Source organism: Gigantopelta aegis, chromosome 4, assembly GCF_016097555.1.
Source record: "Gigantopelta aegis isolate Gae_Host chromosome 4, Gae_host_genome, whole genome shotgun sequence".
Classification (NCBI taxonomy): domain Eukaryota; kingdom Metazoa; phylum Mollusca; class Gastropoda; order Neomphalida; family Peltospiridae; genus Gigantopelta; species Gigantopelta aegis.
In genome coordinates this window covers 35,463,408-35,491,284 of record NC_054702.1, presented here as the reverse complement: position 1 = coordinate 35,491,284, position 27,877 = coordinate 35,463,408, and the positions used below count along the sequence as shown (strand labels likewise).

Here is a 27,877-nt window from a genome sequence, read left to right as displayed (position 1 = left end):
AGAACGATCAGAAACACGTTTAATATACAGCCACTAATATTCTAAACAAGAAAATATATTTAATATGTAAGTTTAATCGTAGAAACATTTTATTAGTCAATAACATCTTTAAAATTGCAGCAAACTCAGGAATGTCCCTTTAATGGCATGGCTCCTGTCTTCTTAGTAAAGTGTATACCACCCATGGTTGAAGAGTGCGTTCATTATAGATTAAGGAATCAAAATGACATATGAATTCTTTTCACAAGAACTAATTTATTTAAAATGTAATTTTTACATTCAACAATAGACCTGTGGAATGCCTTGCCATTAGAAATTCGAAACAGTGAAGGAATTTCCACTTTCAAAAAAGCAGTAGCTCCCCAGAGCTGCAAGGTAATTTCATTATATTCATATGGAAAGCGAAAGGAAAATATCCCCCACACTAGATTAAGACATGGTTGCAGTACTTTGAATGCCGACTTATACCATTGTGGACTTATACCAGATCCCTCTTGTGATTGTGGATACCACTCTGAAAACTGCTATCATTATTTCTTTGAATTCAATCTTTTTACCAAACAGAGACGACTTCTTTTAGATTCTTTGAAAACATTTGTCCCGGTTAATCTACAATTAGTATTGTATGGCAGTACTGTTGTAAATGATACTATTAACAAACACATATTCTAAATTGTACATACATATATTAAACAAATTCAGCGTTTTGAATAATAATAATAATAATAATAATAATAATAATAATAATAATGTCTAATTATTTCTAAATCAGTTACGCAGGAACCTGTCTGCTAAGAATATTTTTTAAATTGGGTTGTCCGATTGGAACATAAATCACCTTCATTTGCTTTCCTTCTTCATTTTTTCATTCATTCATTTATTCATTCATTCATTATTATTTAGTATTTTTTTGTGTGTTTTGTTTTTCTCTCATGTATATAATTATGTCTCTTTGAATATTAAATTTTTTGTATATTTTTGTAATAGTTGTAGTCGCCGTTATTGTCACATTGTCATAACTGTATGTTATTAGGAGAGGGCCTCGTAAGTTGGATAACTTGTGCCCAATTCATGTGTACCTTATATGCAATAAAATATGTTTCAATCAATCAATGCATCAAAATGTGAAAGCCTGTGTCACACTTAATGGTTTCCAGTCAGACTACTTTGTTAATCAGTTAGGCTTGATGCAAGGCGAAGTTTTGTCACTGATTTTATTTTCTCTCCATATTAATGACTTTGAAATGAGTTTTATTCGGGTAATTGTGTACCATATAAGTGTCAGTCGCTCAGCCTATTTTTTATTAATGTATGCAGACGACCGTGTACTTTTTTCAGAATCTGTTGAGGACTTGTAAATTCAGCTAGATACTGTATTAGACTATTGTATGAAATGGGATTTAAGTGTAAATATTTCAAAACCAAAGATAATGGTTTTTAGAAATGCTGGTAAATTAAAACAAAAATGGATTTATGACGGTAATAGTATAGAAATAGTTGACAAGTTTACATATTTAAGAATTTTACTATATTATAACAATAAATTCAGTTTTAGAGAAAAATTATTATCTGAGCAAGGCAGAAAAGCAATGTTTGCTATAAACCGTAGTATTAAAGCTTTGTATCTTAAAGGGACATTCCTTATATATATATATATATATATATATATATATATATATATATATATATATATATATATATATATATATATATATATATATTATTATAATTTTTTTAAAATTTTTTTATTTGTTTAATGGATTTTCCGAGTATATGTATGTCTATGTATTGTTTGTTTGTGCTTTGTTTCTTCTGAAATATTTATACAGATGAGCTGTATAGATCAATGTTAGTACACAATTGAATTGAATAGTGTAGCGCACACAAAGGGAAGAAATTCAGAGCATGACCGTCGTGATGGCAATCCCGGGTCTTCCAGGGAATATTCCTATGGTTCGAATACTCATCATAATGTAAGGCGTGTGAATCGAGATGCTGACTTCATGCATTATTAACAGTGACTTAGAGTCATTGGCGTAGCAGGAACCCCTTTAAAAGAAGGTAGTACTTTATGTGTGCCTGGTTACTCGTGGCTAGACCAAAACAGGAAAACCCACCGCAACGCAAAGAAAGGCTCCGGTGGAGTTGGTGTTTTTGATTAAATCCAGTCTATATTCTACGTGTGACAAAACGGTACTCGGAAGCTCTTATGATGGGATACTATGGATTTCTCTCAAACATAAAACCAGGTTGGAAGCTTTTGTTAGATGTGTTTGTTATTTACCACCACAAAACTCTTCTCGCGCGTGCGAGGCAACTGAATTTTCCGATACTTTACTTGGTAATTATATATATATATACTTTCCAGGGGCAGGGCCTATTGTTTGTGTGGGGGGACTTTAATATTAGGTGTGGTGATAAGGGAGATTTTATTGCAGGGGTGGACACTTTATCTCCCAGAGACGTAATAGATTACCAAGAAAACAGATATGGTTCTATTTTATGCGATTTCCTTATTTCCAATAACTTTTCTATTCTGAATGGTAGAAATTATATTGTGAATGATTATACTTCGGTACTTTTTAGTGGACGTGCTGTTGTAGATGACTGTTTTGTTGCATATGAAAACTTAAATAGCTTTCACAGCTTTCGCGTGGAGCGGGCCAGCAGTGTGGTTACACGTGTTTGTTCAGTGGACGGTGTCGATCCAGACATTGCAGATAGTTTCATGACAGATGATAATATATACCTTTCTTGATCCTCGCTTATCGGTGAGTTGGAAGGAAGGAAATGGTTTATTTAACGAGGCACTCAACAAATTTTATTTACGGTTATATGGCGTCGGACATATGATTAAGGACCACACAGATATTGAGGGAGGAAACTCGCTGTCGCCACTTCATGGGCTACTCTTTTCGAATAGCAGCACCACCCCATACACATGATAGCACATACCACGGCCTTTGGTGTACCAGTCGTGGTGCACTGGCTGGAGCGAGAAATAGCCCAATGGGCCCACTAACGGAGATCAATCCCAAACCGACCGCGCATCGAGCGAGCGCTTTACCACTGGGCTACGTCTCGTCCCTCGGTGAGTTGGAGTCAAATGTGATAACAGAACAAAATATTAATAGTTGTTATAACAACTTTTGTAATATAGCTAAAGCAGAAATTATTAATAAGCTTCCACGTAAACTGGTCCGTGTCCGTTATGGTAATTGTAACAAACGGAGACGAGTGCGAAAATTGTGGTAGAACGAATACAAACTATATTGCAGTATACTTAATGAAAGGTTAACACAGTGGGCAGATGAATCGGGACTTATTGTAGAGGAACAAAATGGATCTCGTAAAGGTCGGAGTACAGTAGATCATCTATCTAACTAACATCGTCGAAACAAGGTTCACGGCTTTCGTTGATTTTAGTAAAACGTTTGACCATATTGACAGATCACTTCTTTGGTGCAAACTTCAGGATTTGGGCATCCATGGAAACATGTTTAATGTTTTGCTGGCTATTTATCATAACGTAAACAGCTGTGTTAGAGTAAATGATCTTAAAGCCGATTGGTTTCAAGTTAACTGAGGTGTAAAACAAGGTTGCCTTTTTATCACCTTTGCTTTATAACTTGTTTATTAATGACTTAGCTATATCCCTGAAACGTCTTGGATTAGGTGTTCATGTTGACGGAGAAAGGGTCAGTGTGCTGCTATATGCAGATGATATTGTTATCTTAGCTGAAAACGAGAAAAACCTCCAAATGCTTCTAAATTGTCTTGGTGAATGGCGCTTTGATAATAAAATGAATATAAATGTAGAAACATCAAAAGTAGTACATTTCCGTACTCCATCGACACAGTTGTCCCAAGTCGTGTTCATGTGCGGGTTCAGTGACGTTAAAGACTATACCAAGAGATATAAATACCTAGGTATTGCACTAGATGGACTCCAAACCTATTCGTAGCTCCCCATCTTTCCTATTAGATCGACCGTTCTAAATTGCGCCCAAACTCAAAATGCGCACCCTTTCTCTTTGGCTCAATCCTACGGGACATTCAAAATTCCATAGCACCATACCACCTCCGTCTGCTACTGACCACGGCCAGCGCAGGCGGTCCTCCCTCCTACCCCCCCCCCCCCCCACACCTTTCCTGTCCTGGACAGAGAAACCGGTTGAGGTATGTGCCTGTGCCCAAGATAGGCGTGTGCTACAACAGCTTGCTCTGAATGTGCACGTTAAACAATCCTTGCTTCCTTCCTAGATGGATTTTTAAATTGCAGTAATACTGCCAAAGTAGTTGCTCTCTCTCTCTCTCTCTCTCTCTCTCTCTCTCTCTCTCTCTCTCTCTCTCTCTCTCTCTCTCTCTCTCTCTCTCTCTCTCTCGCTCTCTCTCTGCTGGTCTTCTTATTGCTAAAAGTAAAAACATGGGTGGCATGAATTTTAATGTATTTTAAAAGCTGAACGATAACCTAGTTCTACCGATTATTACTTATGGAGCATCTGTTTGGAGAACTAAAGTATATTCTTGTATTGGGGATGTTCAAAATGGAGCTTAAATATCCGCTCTTTTTAGAAGCTAGTTTTTTAATTAACGATTTTTATGTCTACTGTGTATTTTATTATAATATGTATTTATTTTAATAGTTTTTCGGTTTTAGTCTCTCGTAACTCCATAAGGAGTGGCCTCTTTTTTAATTTTATTAAGAATGTTTATGTATTTATGTAATATTGTGGGTGAGACTTTAAATACAATATATTTCTGTCTGTCATCAAATATGTTGAGATGATTGTAATTACGGATAATCCCTCCGCTTAAATGATTTAGAGCAGGAAACAACACACACACACACACACGTACGCACACACGCACGCACGCACGCACGCACTAAATAAATACATAAACAAACAAACAAAAAACAAGAAAAAAAGAGAAAACAACAACAAAAAACACACAACAATAAAAATTAAAAAAAACCCAGCAGGGAAGGTCGATTCAACTTGGCTAGCCAAACAAATCCAGTATCAGACTTTTATCTCGTACAACAACATGGCTGTCTTTTAGAAGATATCGCATCGAAAGTTGTCAATGATTTTACAGTTTAAAACCATGAAACCCGACTGAAATATTTGGCAGGATGTACATTTCTTGTCAATCCAGAAATAGAGACGTGAAACACACATTTTCATACAAAAAAACCCCCCAAAAAACAAAACCAGGGATCACCGCCTGCATGTTTAGACATCGGAGAACTAAGGCGATGCACAAAGGTGGATCTCATTGGCTACTATAATAAACTGGCTACAACTTCTAATTATCAGATGCTAGAAGAAGATGCAAAAAGAATAGATTGTTCCGTTATGGTCAATATGTTGCTCACCAAATGTTGTGCAACATTTTGTGACTACGCAGAACTAAAGTCTGCATATCTTATTTACCCAGGGACGTGCAACCATAAAATATTTAAATGTGGTATGAGATTGATACATCAGCAACTGCCTAAAGAGTTCAGTGAGGCAGAACCCCCCCCCCCCCCCCCCCCCCCCAGGGAAATACATTATTGTCAAACGATTACTTCATTCATAAAACCTGGCAGTTTCGTCCACGTGGATCAAAATAAAATTGAGGTGTATCAGTTCTAGTAATACTGTATTTTAATGCTATTCACTTATGGAAAGAAGATGCACAGCACACACGATACCAATCTTGTGTGTTCATATGAGTGTATTATGTGACCTGATCTGACACCATGTGATCACGAAGAAGCCAACAAAAGACTACGTTATATGCACATAATGACCATAAGAAAGTACTGATAAGATCGGCTGACACTGGTGGTGTGATCCATGCAATTGCCAATTTGTATACTTTATCTCTTGATGAACCATAAATTGTCTATGGCATGAAGAGAAACTATAGGATGATATCAGCTCATGACACTGCAGCCAGCCTAGAAGAACAAAAGGCAAATACATTTCTATTTGTTGATGCGTCCAGTGAATGTGACACATAGTTGTTCAGTAGTACTGGTGGAGAAACAGCACAGGACATTTAGATACAGCAATTTGTTGATGCGTCCAGTGAATGTGACACATAGTTGTTCAGTAGTACTGGTGGAGAAACAGCACAGGACATTTAGATACAGCAATTTGTTGATGCGTCCAGTGAATGTGACACATAGTTGTTCAGTAGTACTGGTGGAAAAACAGCACAGGACATTTAGATACAGCAATTTGTTGATGCGTCCAGTGAATGTGACACATAGTTGTTCAGTAGTACTGGTGGAGAAACAGCACAGGACATTTAGATACAGCAATTTGTTGATGCGTCCAGTGAATGTGACACATAGTTGTTCAGTAGTACTGGTGGAGAAACAGCACAGGACATTTAGATACAGCAATTTGTTGATGCGTCAGTGAATGTGACACATAGTTGTTCAGTAGTACTGGTGGAGAAACAGCACAGGACATTTAGATACAGCAATTTGTTGATGCGTCCAATGAATGTGACACATAGTTGTTCAGTAGTACTGGTGGAGAAACAGCACAGGACATTTAGATACAGCAATTTGTTGATGCGTCCAGTGAATGTGACACATAGTTGTTCAGTAGTACTGGTGGAGAAACAGCACAGGACATTTAGATACAGCAATTTGTTGATGCGTCCAGTGAATGTGACACATAGTTGTTCAGTAGTACTGGTGGAGAAACAGCACAGGACATTTAGATACAGCAATTTGTTGATGCGTCCAGTGAATGTGACACATAGTTGTTCAGTAGTACTGGTGGATAAAAAGCACAGGACATTTAGATACAGCAATTTGTTGATGCGTCCAGTGAATGTGACACATAGTTGTTCAGTAGTACTGGTGGAGAAACAGCACAGGACATTTAGATACAGCAATTTGTTGATGCGTCCAGTGAATGTGACACATAGTTGTTCAGTAGTACTGGTGGAGAAACAGCACAGGACATTTAGATACAGCAATTTGTTGATGCGTCCAGTGAATGTGACACATAGTTGTTCAGTAGTACTGGTGGAGAAACAGCACAGGACATTTAGATACAGCAATTTGTTGATGCGTCCAGTGAATGTGACACATAGTTGTTCAGTAGTACTGGTGGAGAAACAGCACAGGACATTTAGATACAGCAATTTGTTGATGCGTCCAATGAATGTGACACATAGTTGTTCAGTAGTACTGGTGGAGAAACAGCACAGGACATTTAGATACAGCAATTTGTTGATGCGTCCAGTGAATGTGACACATAGTTGTTCAGTAGTACTGGTGGAGAAACAGCACAGGACATTTAGATACAGCAATTTGTTGATGCGTCCAGTGAATGTGACACATAGTTGTTCAGTAGTACTGGTGGAGAAACAGCACAGGACATTTAGATACAGCAATTTGTTGATGCGTCCAGTGAATGTGACACATATTTGTTCAGTAGTACTGGTGGATAAAAAGCACAGGACATTTAGATACAGCAATTTGTTGATGCGTCCAGTGAATGTGACACATAGTTGTTCAGTAGTACTGGTGGAGAAACAGCACAGGACATTTAGATACAGCAATTTGTTGATGCGTCCAGTGAATGTGACACATAGTTGTTCAGTAGTACTGGTGGAGAAACAGCACAGGACATTTAGATACAGCAATTTGTTGATGCGTCCAGTGAATGTGACACATAGTTGTTCAGTAGTATTGGTGGAGAAACAGCACAGGACATTTAGATACAGCAATGTTCCTGTAATATCAGGAAAAGGTGTCTGTCCCAAATGTCCTGTTGCATGACAGGTGACATCGTGTATCAGCTTCAAAGGTTTGTTGTACTTCTTTAAGATAGGAGAAACAAGAACACCCAGAGGGACCAGGCAAAGAAGGTACTCTGACAAAATTGAGGCGGCTAGATCGTATACGTCGCACAAAAGCTGCCCTTACCAAACTTACTAAGGTGGCCGCATACCAAACAGAACATATTTGGGGCTAAACAACAGCTACCAAAATCGTGTGATTGGGAGTAGACCAAGGACTTCATGATCAATTGATTCCTTTCTAAACAGCACTTCCAAAGGCAGTCACATCATTTGAGTAGAAGTGGCTGCAAGAAGGTATGTCGACCTCCTTGCAAATGTTTTCTAACATTGCTTCCATGCACTAAACTATGTAATTGTGCAAAACTACGGTCTCACTATAAATGGGATAGTGTGCAACTAGTGTGTGTTTTCACAATATTTTCTATCTAAGTATAAAACACACGTTTACATTATTGATATCATGTTTATCAAATTCTTTGGGTGTGAAAACTTAAATAAAGTATCTAGTCTGGGAGCCCAGAGAGTTTTAATTAGCATTGCGAGTACAAAAGGTTTGAGACCTGGAATATGTAGGTGTGGACTGTGGGACCCCCAAACAGCCATTCTTAAGTGTCATCTCCTGTACTAATCCGAGGGGCCGCCCCTCAAAATAACCCAAATGTTAAGTTTAATTAGCATAGTTGAGTACACCAGTCAAACCTACACCAAAATGTTCTCTGTTGATGTACTAATTAAGATCCACCATTCTTAAGTGTCAACTCCTGTACTTAGTCCACTTAAGAACGCACCTAATTAGCATTAATTAGAAGTTTAATTAGCATGGTTGAGTACATCAACGAAACTGATGCTAAAAATATTCTTTAGGGTACCCTGACTAAGGATCAGAGATTCTTAAGTGTCAACCCCTGTACCGAATCCACTTAAGAACGGGTCATAGGTCAAAATCCACCAGATTTCAGGTTTAATTAGCACGATCGAGTACGGTAACGAAACTAACGTTAAAGGGACATTCCTGAGTTTGCTGCATTGTAAGATGTTTCCGACTAATTAAATATTTCTACAATTAAACTTACATATTAAATATATTTTCTTGTTTAGAATATCAGTATCTGTATATTCAATATGTTTCTGGCCGTACTAATATTTGTAAGAAGCTCAAACTGGATTTTGTCTTCAAATAATTTCGTACGTACGAAAAAATTTGTTTTAGGAAATAAAATGAAAATTAACCTAGTACAAATATTAGAACGATCAGAAACACGTTTAATATACAGCGACTAATATTCTAAACAAGAAAATATATTTAATACGTAAGTTTAATCGTAGAAACATTTTATTAATCGACAATATCTTTAAAAATTGCAGCAAACTCAGGAATGTCCCTTTAAAAGGTTCTCTGTTCATGTACTAATTAAGATCCACTATTCTTAAGTGTCAACTCCTGTACTTAGTCCACTTAAGAATGCCCCTAATTAGCGCTAATTAGAAGATTAATTTGCATGATTGAGTACATCAACGAAACTGATGCCAACATATTCCTTAGGGTTCCCCGACTAAGGATCAGTGATTCTTAAATATCAACCCCTGTACTGAATTCACTTCAGGTCAAAGGTCACAGTTTGCCCAATTTCTGGTTCATTAGCATTCACGAGTACATCAAAACATTAATATGTTCTCTGTTGGTATGATAAACAAGACCCGTGATTCTTAATGTCAACTTCTGTAGTTAGTCCACTTTAAATGCAATGAGTGTGAAATGAAAATGTATTATTAATATAACTAAATTTCTATTTGATTGTAATATATGAATATGATAATATGACTATTTCCCCATTTGAACAATGAAAGATTACATTTACTCAGTGCGAGTGTTATAGCAGCGATACTGTTTGCATGAACAAGAGTAACTGTTGTAATAGTTATACATACGTTGATCCATTGTTTTCACCAGTGTCTAGTAAAATTATGAGTGTACTATTAGTTGAACAGTGAAATTCCTGGTGTACCAAACATAAGATACAAGCTAGTTCACACGGTCCATAGGTGATGGTTCTAGGTGATGTAATAGCCACTCAATTAAATAATACATTTTTGGGAATTCTGTCCAAGCTGCAAGCCACACAATATACTTTCGATTCCGCGCCAAAACACATGCATTAAAAATGGGATTTCTCCAAAAGCACAGCATGAATAAAGAATATGAGTATATGATTATACTAAATGCAATCGAACTCCACGACTAGATCAACACGAAACGTGCGTCCCTAAATCTAAACTAAGTTATTAATGTGATCAAAATTCAACTGAAGGTTCATTATTCTGATTAGTCACCAGACAGAAATACAGTTATTAATCAAAACAGAACTTGAGTTTCTGTCTGGTTCCATTTCATTGCCTGCCTAAACAACTTTCACCTTCCTTAATATTCATCCTCAGAAAGGACTGCCTCATCATCAGATGATACTGTCATGTCTTCATCTTCGATGCTGTCATCATCATCAATCTCGTTTTCATCTGGAATGAGGGTTTTTGGCAGTTGTGTTCCTTATTGGTTGATAATATCCGTTGTCAAAATCCCATCCATTTGATGCAAATGGATGTTGTTGGATATCAGTGAGATCGGCATTCACCCACATTTGTGCAACAAAGGATGCATGTTTCATATGCATGTTTAGCTCTGCCAAACATGGTGGAATGGCACTTGCATTTATGCCCTTCAGCTTCTCCAACGGATTCTTTGTCATTGACTTTGGTCCATAACCCTTTTCAAATATCTTGTATCAAAAGGCATTGAGTGTTGTCTTGCTTGTATCCTAGTCACTACTGGTGAAATGCATGGAATCCTGGTAGTGCTGCACATATTTGACAGCTGTACCAACATCCATCCACAGCGGCGACTCAAACGTTCTGCAGTGATACATGATGACTGCTATGTCAGTATCTGACGCACGGATGACTATGTCTTCTTTTACCCCAGTCTTGTGAGTGTCATCAACTGATTTTGTATGAATGCATATCTTGGTATCAGCCTCCTCGTGGTTATTTCTAAGGTCATCGACCATAATGCACTTGAGAACTCCATCTACAACTTTGAAATGATAGCATTCCCCAGGAATATCAAGGTAGAGCTGGCGGCTTCAAATTACATGTGCATATTGCTGGCCCTGCCATTCTCTTGCCAGGAACTGTAGAAGTTGGGTTTTGAATGATGCAAAAAACTCCCTGTTATCTGCTCCTCTTCTGCTCCATATCTTTCAAAGATGGTTGTGGGTAGTTGTCAAAGACAAGGTAACTTGAATGACAGAGAATGCCATTGTTCGAATCATAATGCTTCTTGCAAGTCCTCCGTAAGTTGGCGGTAGACAGTGTGGTAATGTATGAAGGAGAAATTGGCCGTCTACAATGCATGCACGTATGAATTCGGGATGGTCTTTCCTGTCTTTCACCTTTGATTCCAATAAATGGAAGAGAATGCTTTTTTTTCTGGTTTTGCCATTGTTTCATCTGTGCTGCATGTTGATAATGGTACAGGTGTGAGTGGATATTCAAATATGAATGGCAAGTTCAGATTCCTTTTGGTTGCTAGTAACACAAGGTGACCCATAAGATCTCTTGTGCCCTTAAGTTAAGCTATTCTGTGGTCTTTAGCTCTTTGATTCTTCACACAATCATTTGTAAAGGTCTTTAGCTGTGATTTTGTTATCTTCTCTTCAAATCTGTTGGGATCACTAATGCAGGACTGTAGGCATTCTCGATGGCGTGACTGTCCATTTTCTGGAACGCTTGCAGACTTTCCCGAATCTCGTCATTGGCAGCCTTCCCTGTGCTTATGTTGAGCAGATATCGGGGAGGTTTTTTTTGGATAACATGACCTGAATAAAGGAGACCAAAGGTCATTAGTGATGCCTTGAAATCAAAATCATTCAAAATCCAACTGCCACAGTTCCTGGCAAAGTTGTAGATGGAGGTCTCAAATGCGATGTGGTCGATGACGTTAGAAATAACCACGAGGAGGCGGATACCAAGATATGCCTTCATGCAAAAACAGATGATGACACTCACAAGACTGTAGTGACTACACTGGATCATTTGTTCGCAAGGGAAAGTGGATTAAAGGAGGGGACAATTAAGGCATTTGGCCTGTTATGCATAGTCAACGATATATAATGCACATTATTGCTTAATATCAACAAGTATAATCGTATAGTTAATTAATAAAATGCTTAAATGTGACGGCTATTATATATAATGGGCGCAGCCATTTTGTACCATCCCAGACCTTCGTTTTTGACGGGCACGAGCGCTATCACGCCCGTGAACCCCCGTCAACTCAATCTGACGGGCGCGAAATAACGCGCCCCTAAATTGAACAAATCACGCTTGTGTTGTTTGTTTTTTAACTCCGCCATTTTAATTGTTTATTGAATCCAATCCACAACGCCACAAATCTTTCCATTCTGTTCACAATGAACTTCCTAGAATACTTTTTACATACTGAAACACGATTGGTTGGTTATCTTTACACTGAGCCAATCAGCTAGGAAAAATAATAGGCGCGTTGTCCAATATATATAATGTTTACTGTATATTGTGTAATGTTTATACATGTTGATATCACAGAAAACGCGTACACAAACAAAAATGTAATTTAGTAAAGCAGGTTTTATTTTCGTTAATAACATAGCGATGTACTCGTAGACACGATACTGCCACGTGATTTAAAGCAAAGGACATTGACCTTGGTAGAGTCGGATTTCTAGTACATGTGATCGGTTGACGGGACCCTGAAACAAACATACACCGATTTAATTTCAAGTCAGTAATTCGAATTTACCGAGTGTAAAGCATGTATATTTTAAAATTAAATTTACATTAGGGTGGTTATGTTGGGTTTTGTTTGTCTGTTTTTGTTTTTTATGGGTTGCTATGATTCGAGTTAGTAGTATAACAGTGTTGTAGCTAGGATTTTGATGGGGCAGGGCGCTAATTTAATTGTAGGGCATTTTTAACGCAAAAATCTTATTTTTGAGGCAAATGCTGGATATGATCGAATATTTTACATTCATAACTATCATACATGGATATGTAGAAATATCTATGCTGGTTTTAATTTATAAAACGTTTTTGGAGGGAGGGGGGCAATCAATTTCTAAACCCAAATTTATTGTTCTTAAATTTGGATGTTTGATGAAACAGTACATTCATCGCCGAATGCAATATTATTGTACTAATATATTAAATATAGACACTATTAAAAAAAATCTCGTTGCAACCAGTGCAACACGACTGGTATGTGCCGTGGTATGTGCTATCCTGTCTGTGGGATGGTGTATATAAACGATCCCTTGCTACTAAAGGAAAAAAATAGCGGGTTTTTCTCTAAGACTAAATTTCAAAATTACCAAATGTTTGACATCCAATAGCCGATTATTAATAAATTAAAATGCTCTAGTGGTGTCGTTAAATAAAATCAAACTTTTTAACTATTAAAATGTTTTACAAAAGGTTGGATCACCTAAAAAATCCTATTCTTTTTTCTATTATATATAGTATTTATACCATGTAATATCGTGCCCTAATGTAATTTAAAATAAATAAATGAAATAATTAAAAGAAATCAAGAAATGAAAAAAAAAGAAGAAAAGAGAATGATTAGAAATAAATAAAAAGAAATAAAGAAATAAAAGAACAAACAAATTTAAAACATTGACATAAAGATATATTTGTAACAAGTTGCTCACTGCATTTAAAAACGGCTATTATTGCATGTCAAGGTCTAGATAGATTTCATTAAATAGCAGGCATGCTTTTAACAAAAGACAGTTATACCTACATAGAACAAATAACCAGTGTTGCTAGTTTACTCTGTGCCATATTATAAAGATGCAATCAATGTGTCATTGATAAGGACTACTGACACCAGTTAAAACTATATGTATCTTGGTTTGGGTATTTGCAACGGCAAAAATTATTTTAAAAATTTCGCATTTGACGTTCTGTCGAAGTTTATTATGATGGCCTACTTTCAGCTAGGTGTTTGCTAGGTGGTGTGTGGTTATGTGCGTGACGGTGTGAGGATTACTTCGCATTCCAGCTTTGTAAGACTGCCTGTCCGCTCGTCTGCAGTTATATCGACTAACAATAGAAGAAGAAAAAACATACCACGTTACTGCTATCGGCTTTCACAAATGGCCAAACAATGTATTGTCAAACGTTTTTAAATTGGGAATTCAGACTCGTAACAACACTGTACACGCTTTGACAGGAAACAAGATTATGTATTTATTATTTGACAATGAATTAGGGCAGGGCGGCGATAATCAGGGGCGGTGCGGTAACAAATACGACAGGGCGGCGCAAAACGCGGGCAGGGCTCAGCGCCCCTCTATTTAGTGCTAGCTAGAACACTGGTATAATAAATGACGTGTTAATTACAGTACACCGATAATTAAAGTTAATCCTGTTTGTAAAAATATATATTTATAAAAATTAAGATATATTTGGGTAGAAAACAATAGATGTTGACATTATCTCTGTTATGACATTATTATTATTATCATTTTTAAATACAGAATTTGAAGGTACATGACATGTATATTATGATATAATGATAAATGTGATAACCCTGTGTCATGTGGTTGTTACACTTTTAATTTCTTTTTAGTTTAAATCATTTTTTTTTGTGAGTGTTTTATTAGATATTTTACAGTTAGAATTGTTAATAACAATACCATAGTTGTTACAATGCCAATTCACATTCAGTTCACAGGTTTGTGTCCATGGAGAAATCATATAATTCTGCGATGAAGATTAAAATTATTGTACTTGTTTTGAATAAAACAGAATAAACACAAACAAATCAACATAATATGCATATAATACATAAGACATCGATAAATGTTGTGTTCATGGTGTTTCTTTTTCTTGTGAAAGACTGCAATGGCCCATTCCTTCATCTTTGAGAACAACTATCATATTAGTTAAATTAGGATATTTATTTTGAAAACACAAAACATCAACTCTTAAGATATTTAATTTAGAAATCATTACTCCTCAAACTTAATAATGTTCATGGGTGCAATTCCTCTCGGTCTCTTGCCTCTAATTCTGATTATTTTGAGGGGTGCGATTTTTCCCTCCTCTGCATTTTGAGGAGTGTGATTTCCACCCCCTCGTAAGCATTTTGAGGAGTGCGATTTTTAGCACTCCTGGGTTTTTCAAAAACGAAGGTCTGCCATCCTAGTGAATCCGACCTCTGGCGAGCTGGTGGTTACGTAATACCTAACGTGTCACATCAGGAATTAGTCTTCGAACTGAAGAAACAAAACATATCTGATTTTTGCGGATGCATTGCAATGTTCTGTAATAGTATCCATCCCAGTAAGCCAGCACCAAGTATATATTATTTTTCAATACAAAATAAACCACCATTGTCAAAGTGTTGAAATAACTGTCTTATTTGTACATAAATTATCCCACATACTGAAATAATAATCGGAGTGTTTTCTTGGTTAATTGGTCTTTTCTTTCCGTGGCCTGTACCTGTGGATCCTGATTGGCAGGTGTATATTTAGACGGTCCCCATACACTGTGTCTAGACACACTAAAAGGACGTGCCTCTTTTATTAAGATCACAGGGTATTGTAATGGACATTATCAGCCGTCCTGCTTTATTACTGTAAGTAATTCTGTAAAACCCTTTCAAGATTAAGTAGACTTTCCCATCTAAAATCACAAAACTGACCAATTACGTAGTCCCAAAGAAAATAAAATTACCATTTGGGTATCATGAGTGGTTGTTTTTGCTCGAACGTACCCTACCAATAGGCCTAATAATATGCATTTTTTTCTTTGGATTTTTTAAAAGAGTAAAATACTATAACTCCATTTCGTTCTATTGATGCAAATTGAAATATATTTAGTTAAATGGTTTATTATACTATCAAGTCATTTATGTTGTTTTACAAGTCAGGTTGATGAAAGCGAAGCACCTTATCGTAAATTAGAGCGTTTGTTTATACTGTGCATAGAGGCATTGGACGGAGCTGACGTCACTTCACCCCAAGCTATACCACCGGACGTCACAAAAACGAAACAAAATGGCTGCCCCAGTTAGCAGGAATAATCACGTTTTTTTTATTAACTCTAAAATTACGTGTTTTTCATTTCTTAAAGTGTTAGTATGTGTTGGTCGTTCGGGTATGCATCTTTCCAACACATCAGGCTCATATTTGAGTTGATCCTCCCTTTAACTACAGGAGTTGACATTAAGAATCACGGGTCTTGTTTATCATACCAACAGAGAACATATTAATGTTTTGATGTACTCGTGAATGCTAATAAACCTAACATTGGGCAAATTGTGACCCTTTACCTTAAGTGAATTCAGTACAGGGGTTGATATTTAAGAATCATTGATCTTTAGTCGGGGTACCCTAAGGAATATTTTGGCATCAATTTCACTGATGTACTCAATCATGCTAATTAATCTTATAATTAGCGCTAATATGGGGCATTCTTAAGTGGACCAAGTACAGGAGTTGACACGAATGGTGGATCTTAATTAGTATATCAAGAGAGAAAATGTTAACGTTAGTTTCGTTGATGTACTCCATCGTGCTAATTAAACCTAAACTTGGGTGGATTTTGAACTTTGACCCGTTCTTAAGTGGATTCGGTACAGGGGTTGACACTTAAGAATCACTGATCCTTTATCAGTGTACCCTAAAGAATATTTTGGCATCAGTTTCGTTGCTGTACTCAACCATGCTAATTAAACTTCTAATTAGTGCTAATTAGGGGCGTTCTTAAGTGGACTAAGTACAGGAGTTGGCACTTAAGAATGGTGGATCTTAATTAGTACATCAACAGAGGAAATTTTAACGTTAGTTGCGTTGATGTACTCGATTGTACTAATTAAACCTGAAATTGGGTGGATTTTGACCTTTGACCCATTCTTAAGTGGATTCGATACAGGGGTTGACACTTAAGAATCACTGATCCTTAGTCAGGGTACCCTAAAGAATATTTTGGCATCAGTTTCATTGATATATATATATTCTTTATTCCTCTTAAAGAGAGTTGTAACAACAAAACAACAGATATACAGATATACATACAAAGAAATAATTACAGCACAGAGACAAACAAGTATACATATTAGTGATAACTACAGAGAAGAATTAAAAGAAAACGATTTTCAAAATAAACATAATATTAAATGTATTTTACAATTGTACATACACACAAGGTGTGCCGTTTTGCTGTGCACTGTATCTCAGTTATTAATTAACGTGTTAAAATATGTTTTACTTAATAAATATATGAATTCTACGACAATCTCAACATAGGATTTCGTGGTATCTTTATCAAGGTTTAAGGGCGGAATGCAAGATAGTAATTGAGTAATGAACGCCTCGTCTGAAAGATAATGCAATTCTGTGCTTAGCTCAATTGGACCAATATCTAAGATTGAACACCAAAAGTCATCTCTGGTTTTAGATAAATACTGACAGCTAATTATAACATGTATAAGAAGATCGGAGTAATGTAAATTACAAAGGGAACAAAAACCTTGAGATGATCGAGGCCTCCATGTAGCGCATATACTTATAACATGATGTGCCTGTTCTTTTAGCAAAGGGTTTGAACGAGAAATATCCCATGCTTTATGTATTTGTAGGTTTGGGTGGATTTGTAGAAAATGATTAGTATCCGGAGTTACAGATATTTGTCTTTTCCATTCTGTTTCCTCAAACTCGAAGACACAATTCTTCACTATTCTTTTCCATGTTTGTTTGGGAGGAAATATGGACGTTTTATAGTAGTCATCTAAGTGTGCAATTAATTTATATTTGCAAAGGATCCTATGTATGTCTGCTGCAAATCCAACTGGAGAAGAAATGCACATATTTTTAAAACATAATAATCTGCTTGTTATAACCTTATAGGGTAACGTCCATGTAGGTAAGCGAAGGAGATGTCCTAGGAAATATAGTTTATTAGAGTCTATTTTTGCTTCAACTGAAATAGTACCAATTAACCCTAAACATATGTTTGTTCGTGTCCTTTTTGGTAAACCCTGAATACTTTTTATTGCAAATCTGAAGGCCCTTTCTAGTGCTAATAACTCGCTTTTGGTAATAGAGTTCCATAGTTCACACCCATAGAGAGCTTTGGATAAGCAAAGAGCATTAACTAATTTTACACTTGTAGCTGGATTTAGGCCGCGTGGGTGACACCCTGATTGCAAAAGTACCATACTTGTAGACTTGATAGTCTTACATGCTTGTAAGGTTCGATCCCAGTTATTTAGATTTTTATTCAAAGTGATGCCAACATGTTTTATAGAATTTGTGATAGATATTTGTTTATTATATAGAAAAAAGGGTGGATCACCCTCTCTACAGAAATTAATCATTTGACTTTTAAGCGACGAGAATATGAATCGCCATTTTAAGCTATACTGTTCACAGATCAATAGCATATCTTGCATATTGCTTGATGTAGGAGAAATAATAGCTATATCGTCCGCTTGTGTGGGGCAAGATACGTGAACATCAAGTATCATAGTTCCTTTTTTTGATCCGCTTAACTTGCTTAGCAATTCGTTTATGTATAAAACATATAGTTTAGGAGAAAGAATACTACCTTGACATAACCCCCTTTGTTGCCTGAAGTACTGTGAGTATATATTGTTTACAAAAACACAAGATTTGGCATTGCTATATATCCTGTTCAAAATAAGCCAGACTTTAGGAGGGATTCCTATTTCTGATAGTTTTATATAGCAAACCTGCATGCCAGACAGTATCGAAAGCTTTTGAACTATCCAGAAATGCGACACAAGTGCCGTCACTGCGTTCCTTATAGTGATTTAATGTTTCTTGTAACACAAAAGAAGCATCGATGCTCGACAGGCCTTTTTGAAATCCACATTGATGATTATTCGGGTAATCAGCGATGAGACTAGCTGTGGCATTAATGATTCTAAAACTTTCTCAAAAATCTTAAAACTACAGATAAAAGCGTAATCCCTCTGTATGAATCTGGACTTAATTTGGACATATTATGTCCTTTGTAAATGCATACCAAGATACCGCGATGCCATTCATCAGGAATACATCCATTGTTAACCATTAGTGAAAATAACCTTGATAGGCAGAAGAAGAGATATTCGCCTCCATATTTAATATGTTCATAAAATATTCCATCTAGGCCACATGACTTGTTATTTGGAAGCTTGGAGCATATATTGCTAACTAAATTTGGTGAAATATCAAAGTTTTCATCCGATCTTAGTGCATCAGCTTTAAATGCCGACACCTTGGCTTCTAAGCTTGATTTAAATTTATCATCAAAATTCGCATCTGTTGGGTCGCTAAACACTTTGCAAAAATGACCAGCCATAGAGTTACAAATATCTACTGGATGAGTAATAACTTTCGTATCGACCATGAGGGGCATCAGTTTCGTTGCTGTACTCAACCATGCTAATTAAACTTCTAATTAGTGCTAATTAGGGGCGTTCTTAAGTGGACTAAGTACAGGAGTTGGCACTTAAGAATGGTGGATCTTAATTAGTACATCAACAGAGGAAATTTTAACGTTAGTTGCGTTGATGTACTCGATTGTACTAATTAAACCTGAAATTGGGTGGATTTTGACCTTTGACCCATTCTTAAGTGGATTCGATACAGGGGTTGACACTTAAGAATCACTGATCCTTAGTCAGGGTACCCTAAAGAATATTTTGGCATCAGTTTCATTGATGTACTCAACCATGCTAATTAAACTTCTAATTAGTGCTAATTAGGGGCGTTCTTAAGTGGATTAAGCACAGGAGTTGACACTTAAGAATGGTGAATCTTAATTAGTACATCAACAGAGAACATTTTGGTGTAGGTTTGACTGGTGTACTCAACTATGCTAATTAAACTTAACATTTGGGTTATTTTGAGGGGCGGCCCCTCGGATTGGTACAGGAGATGACACTTAAGAATGGCTGTTTTGGGGTCCCACAGTCCACACCTACATATTCCAGGTCTCAAACCTTTTGTACTCACAATGCTAATCAAAACTCTCTGGGCTCCCGGTTTAATCTATGTGTCCTGGGAGCCAAACGTTTGGCAAATTGGTCTTTCAATGACTGACATTTAAAAAAAAAAAAGCTAACAGACTGCTGTGTTGGTCCTGCCAGACACCCCAAATATTCCCCCCCTGCAGGGCTTCAAATAGTGGTTTGTGAACAGCAGTCGATGTTTTAGACGTAGCAGGTGAAATGAAACTTCTAGTGGTGTCTGGTAAGGCCAACGCAGCAGGCAATTTGTCTGGTATGGGTCATTTTACACTCAGTGGGGATATACTTGTTCATTTAAACTTGGGTTTACCTAGTACCTCCAATGTTTGAGCTAGCCCAAAATCTGGGGCCCTTAGGGACGTCTTGAGGGCCTTTTGCAATGGTTGGCGTGTCTGTCACATATGACCACATTGTAAGTGTGCACAGTGTGGAAGTCGTTTTGACTGGTACATTGGTTAATTTAAAGGAAGGGATAATTAAGGCATTTGGCCTGGTATGCATATTCAACGATATATAATGCACATTATTGCTTAATATCAACAAGTATAATCGTATAGTTAATTAATAAAACGGTTAAATGTGACGGCTATTATATATATAATGGACGCAGCCATTTTGTACCATCCCAGTGAGTACGCCCTCTGGCGAACTGGTGGTTACGTAATACCTAACGTGTCACGTCTGGAATTAATCTTCGAACTGAAGAAACAAAACATTTCTGATTTTTGCGGATGCATCGCAATGTTCTGTAATAATATCCATACCAGTAAGCCAGCTTCAAGTATATATTATTTTTCAATACAAAATAAAACACCATTATCAAAGTGTTGAAATAACTGTATTATGTTTTGTACATAAATTAACCCACGTACTGAAATAATAATCGGAGTGTTTTCTTGGTCAATTGGTCTTTTCTTTCCGTGGCCTGTATCTGTGGTTCCTGATTGGCAGGTGTATATTTAGACGGTCCCCAGACACTGTGTCTAGACACACTAAAAAGACGTGTCTCTTTTATTAAGATCACAGGGTATTGTATGATACCGCGCGGACACCCCTCAAATCGTAATGGGTATTATCAGCCGTCCTGCTTTATTACTGTAAGTAATTCTGTAAAACCCTTGATTAAGTAGACTTTCCCCATCTAAAATCACAAAACTGACCAATTACGTAGTCCCAAAGAAAAGGAAATTATCATTTGGGTATCGTGAGTGGTCGTTTTTGCTCGAACGTACCCTACCAATAGGCCTCATAATATGCATTTTTTCTTTGGATTTTTTAAAAGAAACAAATACTGTAACTCCATTTCGTTCTATTGATGCAAATTGAAATATATTTAGTTAAATAGTTTATTATGCTATCAAGTCACTTCGCCCCATGCTATACCACCGGACGTCACAAAAACGAAACAAAATGGCTGCCCCCAGTTAGCAGGAATAATCATGGCTTTTTATTAACTCTAAAATTACGCGTTTTTCATTTGTTAAAGTGTCAGTATGTGTTGGTGGTCCGGGTATGCATCTTTCCAACACACAAGGCTCTTGTTTGAGTTTACTCTCCCTTTAAGGGTTTCCAGGGTTCACACGCAGCAGCTGGGTCCCGGCAGAAATCCATATGTGTATGGCTCATGTTGTTCCCTAACTGTCCCTGTACTCAGATATCAGTACCCCGTTCGTTTGAGCTCAAGGTCCTGGGCTCCCGGTTTATTTTTCTTCTTTTTCAAACGAACAATCCCGATATTCTTATCTTCATTTGGTCAAACATTCACCCATCCAATCAATCAATCATTCAATCTTTCACGGTTTTGTTCATCGATTCATCCACCCAAGTCTATGCAAAATGAACCGTAAGGATCTTCGCTTTCTCACAACTGCAAAAGGCTACTTTACCGTCATACAATTTCGGTCGACATATGGTTTCGATACTCTTTTTTTTGTAACTGCATGTATCGCGAGATTATGCGGGATATTACGTTATTATCAACCTGAACAGCATCAACGAAGTGTTTGGGTTTTTCTCTCACAGTATTGAACATACTTCTAGTCAAGCTACCAGCTCTATGTTTTAATTATAATACCATAAATATTGTGCATGCTATCAGTTTTTGCCAAGGCAATATTTTGGTACCAATGAAATGCCTCACATAGCGAACTCCAGTTATCAAAATTACCTGCAAAATTATCGTCTGCTACGCTGACATTAGACCCGCCAAAGTTAGATGATATGCCACGTGATCCTTACACTGAACAATAAAACGTATGGACGACTATTATCCTGTTCAATTATTTAGACCCAAGGTTTTTTGCAAATGTTACGTTTATTTCCTATTCGATATTTGTTTTCTTTGCATTTACATGAAAACAAACCCAAACCCCGACAGGTTTTATATACAAATCATCATATAAAATGCACGAAGTTGACTTAATTCCACTTTTTAAAAATCTCTGTGTCTTTTGAATGCACGTTATTTCTCCTATAAATAACTAAGGTCATTTGCATATCAAAAGCATCATTCTATAGTGCGTTTCAAACTAATGTTCGGTTCTATCGTCCTATCCGCACAAATCGTAGTATGACCTATATTTAAGAAAATATCTGTAAACATGAAGCAGGCGCGGATTCAGGTGAGCAGTTCAAGTGACTAAACCTCAATTTGAAAAAAAAATATGTATCAAATATTATAATTATATTGTGGAATACAGAAGCGCGCGCGCTGAAGGGAGAGACAGACAAACAGAGAGAGAGAGAGAGAGAGAGAGAGAGAGAGAGAGAGAGAGAGAGAGAGAGAGACGTCATTTATGTAACGACGAACTCAACATATTTTAATCTATGGTTATATGGTTATAGGGAGAGAGAGAGAAGAATATGGTATGCATGCGATTGGTGGAGGTGTGACCCTCTGCACAACCCCAACCCCACTTAAGGCTTCTTTTGTATATGGAGCGGGACGTAGCTCAGAGGTAAAGCGTTCGCTCATGGTAGGTCGACTTATCGATCCCACATGGTGGACCCATTGGGTTGTGTCTAGTTCCAGCCTGTGCACTACAACTGATGTATAAAGGCTGTGGTATGTGCTATCCTGTCTATGGGATGGTGCATATAAAACGTCCCTTATTGCTTATCAAAATTGCTTATCGGAAACAGTGGCCCATGTGGCGGTAGCGAGTTTCTTTCTCACTGTCATAATGCTCCTTAACCGTTTTGTCTGACGCCACATAAACGTATATCAAATGCGTTGAGTGTGTCGTTAAATAAACATTTCTCTCGTATGTATGTGTAGTCTATATGCATTTCTAGTCGATTAGTTTATAGGTTGTTAGGTTGTTTGATAGTGAATGATATGGAAATAAATTATTTTTGGTGTTAAAGAGTTCATGCATACATTAAAGTAATACTCCTGATGGGTATGGAGAAATAACTTAACAAGACGAACTCATTTCTTCATCACTATCTTCGTTAAGGGGGACTATCACAGGGTGTATTTTATTTCTTATAAAACTATTTTGTTTTCTAAAATCTTCTTCGATCTTTATTACATGTTTAACTGCGTCAGAGAAGTGTGTAGGTGTGCCAGAGTTCAATGCATATGCAAGTTCTCTCCGCACGTGGTCATTTTACCATCATTATGACGAGCTATGTGCCCTTTGACTCCAGATCAGTTCTATCGGATTGAGTTCAGAATGTCTTGGCGGCAGTCTTAGACACAAGTGCCCATGGCGTTCAGCAATATCATCAGTAACAAATTGCTTTGCACATTTGTTACTTTTCACAAGTTCATAAAGAACTGGCTTTGTCATGTTACTCTCAAAAGGTATATTTTTGTTTCGTAGCCACGACTGAATTTCTTCCTTTTAAGCGTTTAGTGCAGGACATCGTGTAATCTCAGTTAATTTGTTGTGGTAGCTTGCGTTATCCATGGCGATAACAGAAGGTTCTGGTAGAGAAGGCATAAGTTGTTCTTCAAACCATTTGATGAAATTTTCATGATTCATCTCACCATGATAGTCTCCGTCTGTTTTTTTAGCCTCAAAGATCAATTCACAGCCATCTATCAATCCATATTTATCACAGCCAGCATGACAAATTAAGTCTTTTTCCCTTCCCAGTCACCGAAGACTGTCCAGTGGTGGGATGTTGTGTGGTTGACATTCACCCAGGTCTCATCTTGATACACTATTAAATACCCCTGTTCTCGTAAACTGGATATTTCATGGAGATAGAACAGTCTCCTGTCTGATATATTGGCGTCCTCAAAAATCACTTTTCCAGTTGTAGACATATGTTGGTATTTAAAATCGAGGTCATGGAGTGTTCTTAGTAAAGTTGATATGGATATGTTGATTCCACATTCCTCCCTTAAAGCCACGTTAATCTTATGTAATGTAGGTAATTCGCCCTCACTATAAAATCTGTATACTCGTCGTCTAATAACATCTTTATCAAATAAATCGATGAGTTTTCGGTCGCGTTTTTTAACAGTGATTTCTGTGCTTGGATTCGTAGAGCTTAGATTTTTCACAGTTCTTTTTACTGTTGAAACCGAAACTTTAAGTGCAGCGGCAACTCGATCGACAATTCGATAAGAAGCATACCTAGGTCTACCGCGCTGATATTCATCTTCAAAATAATCGAAAACGTTCTTAATACACGATTTTACATCAACTGAAGTGTTTTTCGATTTACCCATATTTTTCCTCAAATAACAATAACAAGAATGTCGACTAATATATTTTCAATGAATTTATATACCCTACCTAACTTGTATTTTACGTGGTTTACACATTGCTACAATAGCACGTGCAGTCATAGATCGAAATAATGATGTTATTGACCAAGCAATGCTATCGTATTTTGAACATTCAGGGCTGTGTCTGCGGGATGAAAAAGTGGTTGAACCCATACGAGTCCGAACAATAGCCCTTTGGTTTTTCGCATTACAAATGTAACACCCAACCCCCAAACCCCAGCCCCAAGCACCACCCTAAATACTATATATATATACGTATGAGTTCCCTATTTAGAGGCAAATTAAATAACATTTGTATTATTATTTGATGTTGGTGGCCTTTGACATTTTATCCCCCCCCCCCGGTCTTCTGGGTCCGGCCCTGCATTAAATGTATTTATAAATTTGGAAAGCACATTCCTGCGGTGTGTGAGGTGATTTGTGTTTATTACTGTGCTACACCTCAGTTGTGTTAGGTTAGGTATGGTATGCTAATATATAATTGATATAATAAAATAAAAATACATAATACATTAGCTAAATTTATTAAATATAATGCACCTACAAGAAAGGGTTACATGTTCTGTTTGTTTACATCTATGTTTAACGGAAAGATTAGACAATGCTGTTACACACTGCAAAACAATAATAACCTTGATTTAGTGAAACAAGCTATAATGGCCTTTACGTAGCCTCAGATCCCAATGTTTTGATATGCAAATGACCGTAGTTATTTATAGGAGAAATAACGTGCATTCAAAAGACACAGAGATTTTTAAAAAGTAGAATTAAGTCAACTTCGTACATTTTATATGATGATTTGTATATAAAACCTGTCGGGGTTTTGGTTTGTTTTCATGTAAATGCAAAGAAAACAAATATCGAATAGGAAATAAACGTAACATTTGCAAAAAACTTTGGGTCTAAATAATTGAACAGGATAATAGTTGGGTTACCTCTTATGTCATTCACATGCTGGCGGGTGCCTGTTTACATTTACATTTAGTACAAATCAATGTGGTTTTGTGGAGTTATAGATTTTGAAGATATATAGTTCTGTACCTGTCAGGGTAGGTATTCCGAATTATAGTGTCCTTGATATGTAGAACAAGATGATTAGACATTAATATATGACAAGAACATGGTAAATATGTTTTCAGTTAAACTGTTTATTGTTCTGAAAATTATTCGATATTTTTTACAAGTTTCAAACATTTTATGATTTTATTTTTAACAGAAGAATTTGATGTACATTATTGCATGTATTGTAGACTCTACACTACTATAACAAGGACAAAAATAGACAGTAACTGAAACTTGACGTTCATGGAGATTATCACTGTTTTTTATTTGAGTATTATTAAGTATTATTGTATGTACGAAGTATTGTTTTTATTATATATATATATATATATATATATATATATATATATATATATATATATTATATATAATATATATATATATATTATATATTGTTTTTTTTTTTTTTGTTTTTTTTTCTTTTACAGGTTGACGTAAAAAAAAGAGTCGAAACTGAATACTGGACAAATTTATTAAAAAACAGAAAGGAAGGAAGGAAAGAGGAACAAAAAGACGAAAAAAGGAGGAACAAACAAATCAACAAATACCGAAAGAACTGTTCAACATTTTTCCAATTTTTCTAAATTTCCATAAAAGAATCATCAATGGTTCGTGTTAAATGTAAAGTACGACTTATTCTTGTTATTCTGTTACTATGGATTTCCATCACAATGCTGTTTTTCGTTTACGCCATAAATCTGAAAAATTATCTTCATATTTCGTTGGAGCCATCACGGTTTATCGAGAAGTTGTTAATACGCGAAACGCTGTTGCTGCCTTTTAGCAAACCAAATGTTACATCATGTCAAGAATGTTTTCCTACAGTTTCTCCACGAAATGTTAGGCCATGGAAAACACTTCTACACCTGTCTTATGCGCGCACAGCGACAGTGTTAACAAGAACCTCAACGTCATGGCGAATCCAAAATGGCGTCTGCGATTTAGACACTGGTGATTTCAAGAAAGCTACGCTGAAGTCTCCAGCAGGTGATACGCCGATATTTATATATCCTAAAGCCCAGGATGTGTGGGTGTCGAGAGACATAATAGAACGAGGAATCTGGGAGGGAGATCTAGTCCAGATGACGTATGAATTTATGACGAAACACGCCGATGCCGATTTCGTCGATATCGGCGCCAATGTTGGCGTGTACGGATTGACGATCGCGAAAATGGGACGACGCGTCGTTCTCATAGACCCGTTGCTAGGCAACGTCAGACGTCTCTGTAAGTCGATCCGAGAGGGACAGTTCCAGAACGAGGCATACGTCATCCACAACGCCATATCCGACAAAAGGTTCAGGGTCGGTTTCGGGACACACCCTGGTAACGTTGGCGGCACTTACGTAAAGGAAATGACGTCAGCGAACGATGCGGAAGTTGCCCAAGCAATTCCCTTGGACGACCTGCTGTCTATTTTTAACTTTACCAAAGTTGTTATCAAAATGGATATAGAGGGGCACGAAACAAGAGCTCTTCTGGGTGGAGATAGGTTTTTCAGTACAGTTAACGTCGTCGTCGTACAAATGGAATGGGCTCTCCACAGAAAAGACGGGATTAAGATTATTAAGTTTTTGACAAGACACAACATGAAGCCTTATTATCCTGCTATGAAAGGCTCACTATTAGACGTGAATTCTTTTCAGAATTGGCCAGGAGATATAGTGTGGAAAAAAAATCCCAGTGTGATTAAAAGTAATTAAATGTTACGAGAAAATAGAGATACACAGAAACTGGTTGCATTTGGTCGTCAGTTATGGATTAATTATTTACATCCACCTCTAGCTCTCCCTGACAACATGTAAACATGGGAGGGCTATAGGTCAATCGCCCCCCCCCCCCCCCCCCCCCCCAATATATTCAAGTGCCTTTTAAAAAAATTCTCTGGCTTTTAAAAAACCCCATTGGATTGCCCCCTTTCACGAAATGAGAGAGAGAGAGAGAGAGAGAGAGAGAGAGAGAGAGAGAGAGAGAGAGAGAGATTGGCTTAGGAAGCATTTTATGGGGTGAGGTGGGCGTTTAACCACACTGTATATCAGTAGTACTATGGAGCGACAGAAAATATAACAGGTGGTGGTGGTGAGGAGAGGGCAGGTGTGACTGGGAGGGTGACATGACCATCCCTGGCTACACCGGTGGAGAGATAAAGAGGGAGGAACGTAGAGAGAGAGAGA

The 27,877-nt window shown here is 37.0% G+C and overlaps 1 protein-coding gene across 1 annotated transcript; it reads left to right on the top strand.

Annotated features, from left to right (window-relative positions):
* Positions 1–1,962: 1,962 nt before the first annotated feature.
* On the top strand, positions 1,963–27,529 carry LOC121370473. The gene is made up of 2 exons (XM_041495723.1): positions 1,963–2,249; positions 26,132–27,529. Exon 2 carries the CDS (start codon positions 26,309–26,311, stop codon positions 27,404–27,406), a length of 1,098 nt encoding a protein of 365 aa, XP_041351657.1. The 5' UTR covers positions 1,963–2,249; positions 26,132–26,308; the 3' UTR covers positions 27,407–27,529.
* Positions 27,530–27,877: the final 348 nt, after the last annotated feature.

Excerpts from the sequence above, each read along its gene's own strand:
- LOC121370473 (XM_041495723.1), top strand. The coding sequence starts at position 26,309 with ATGGTTCGTGTTAAATGTAAAGTACGACTTATTCTTGTTATTCTGTTA.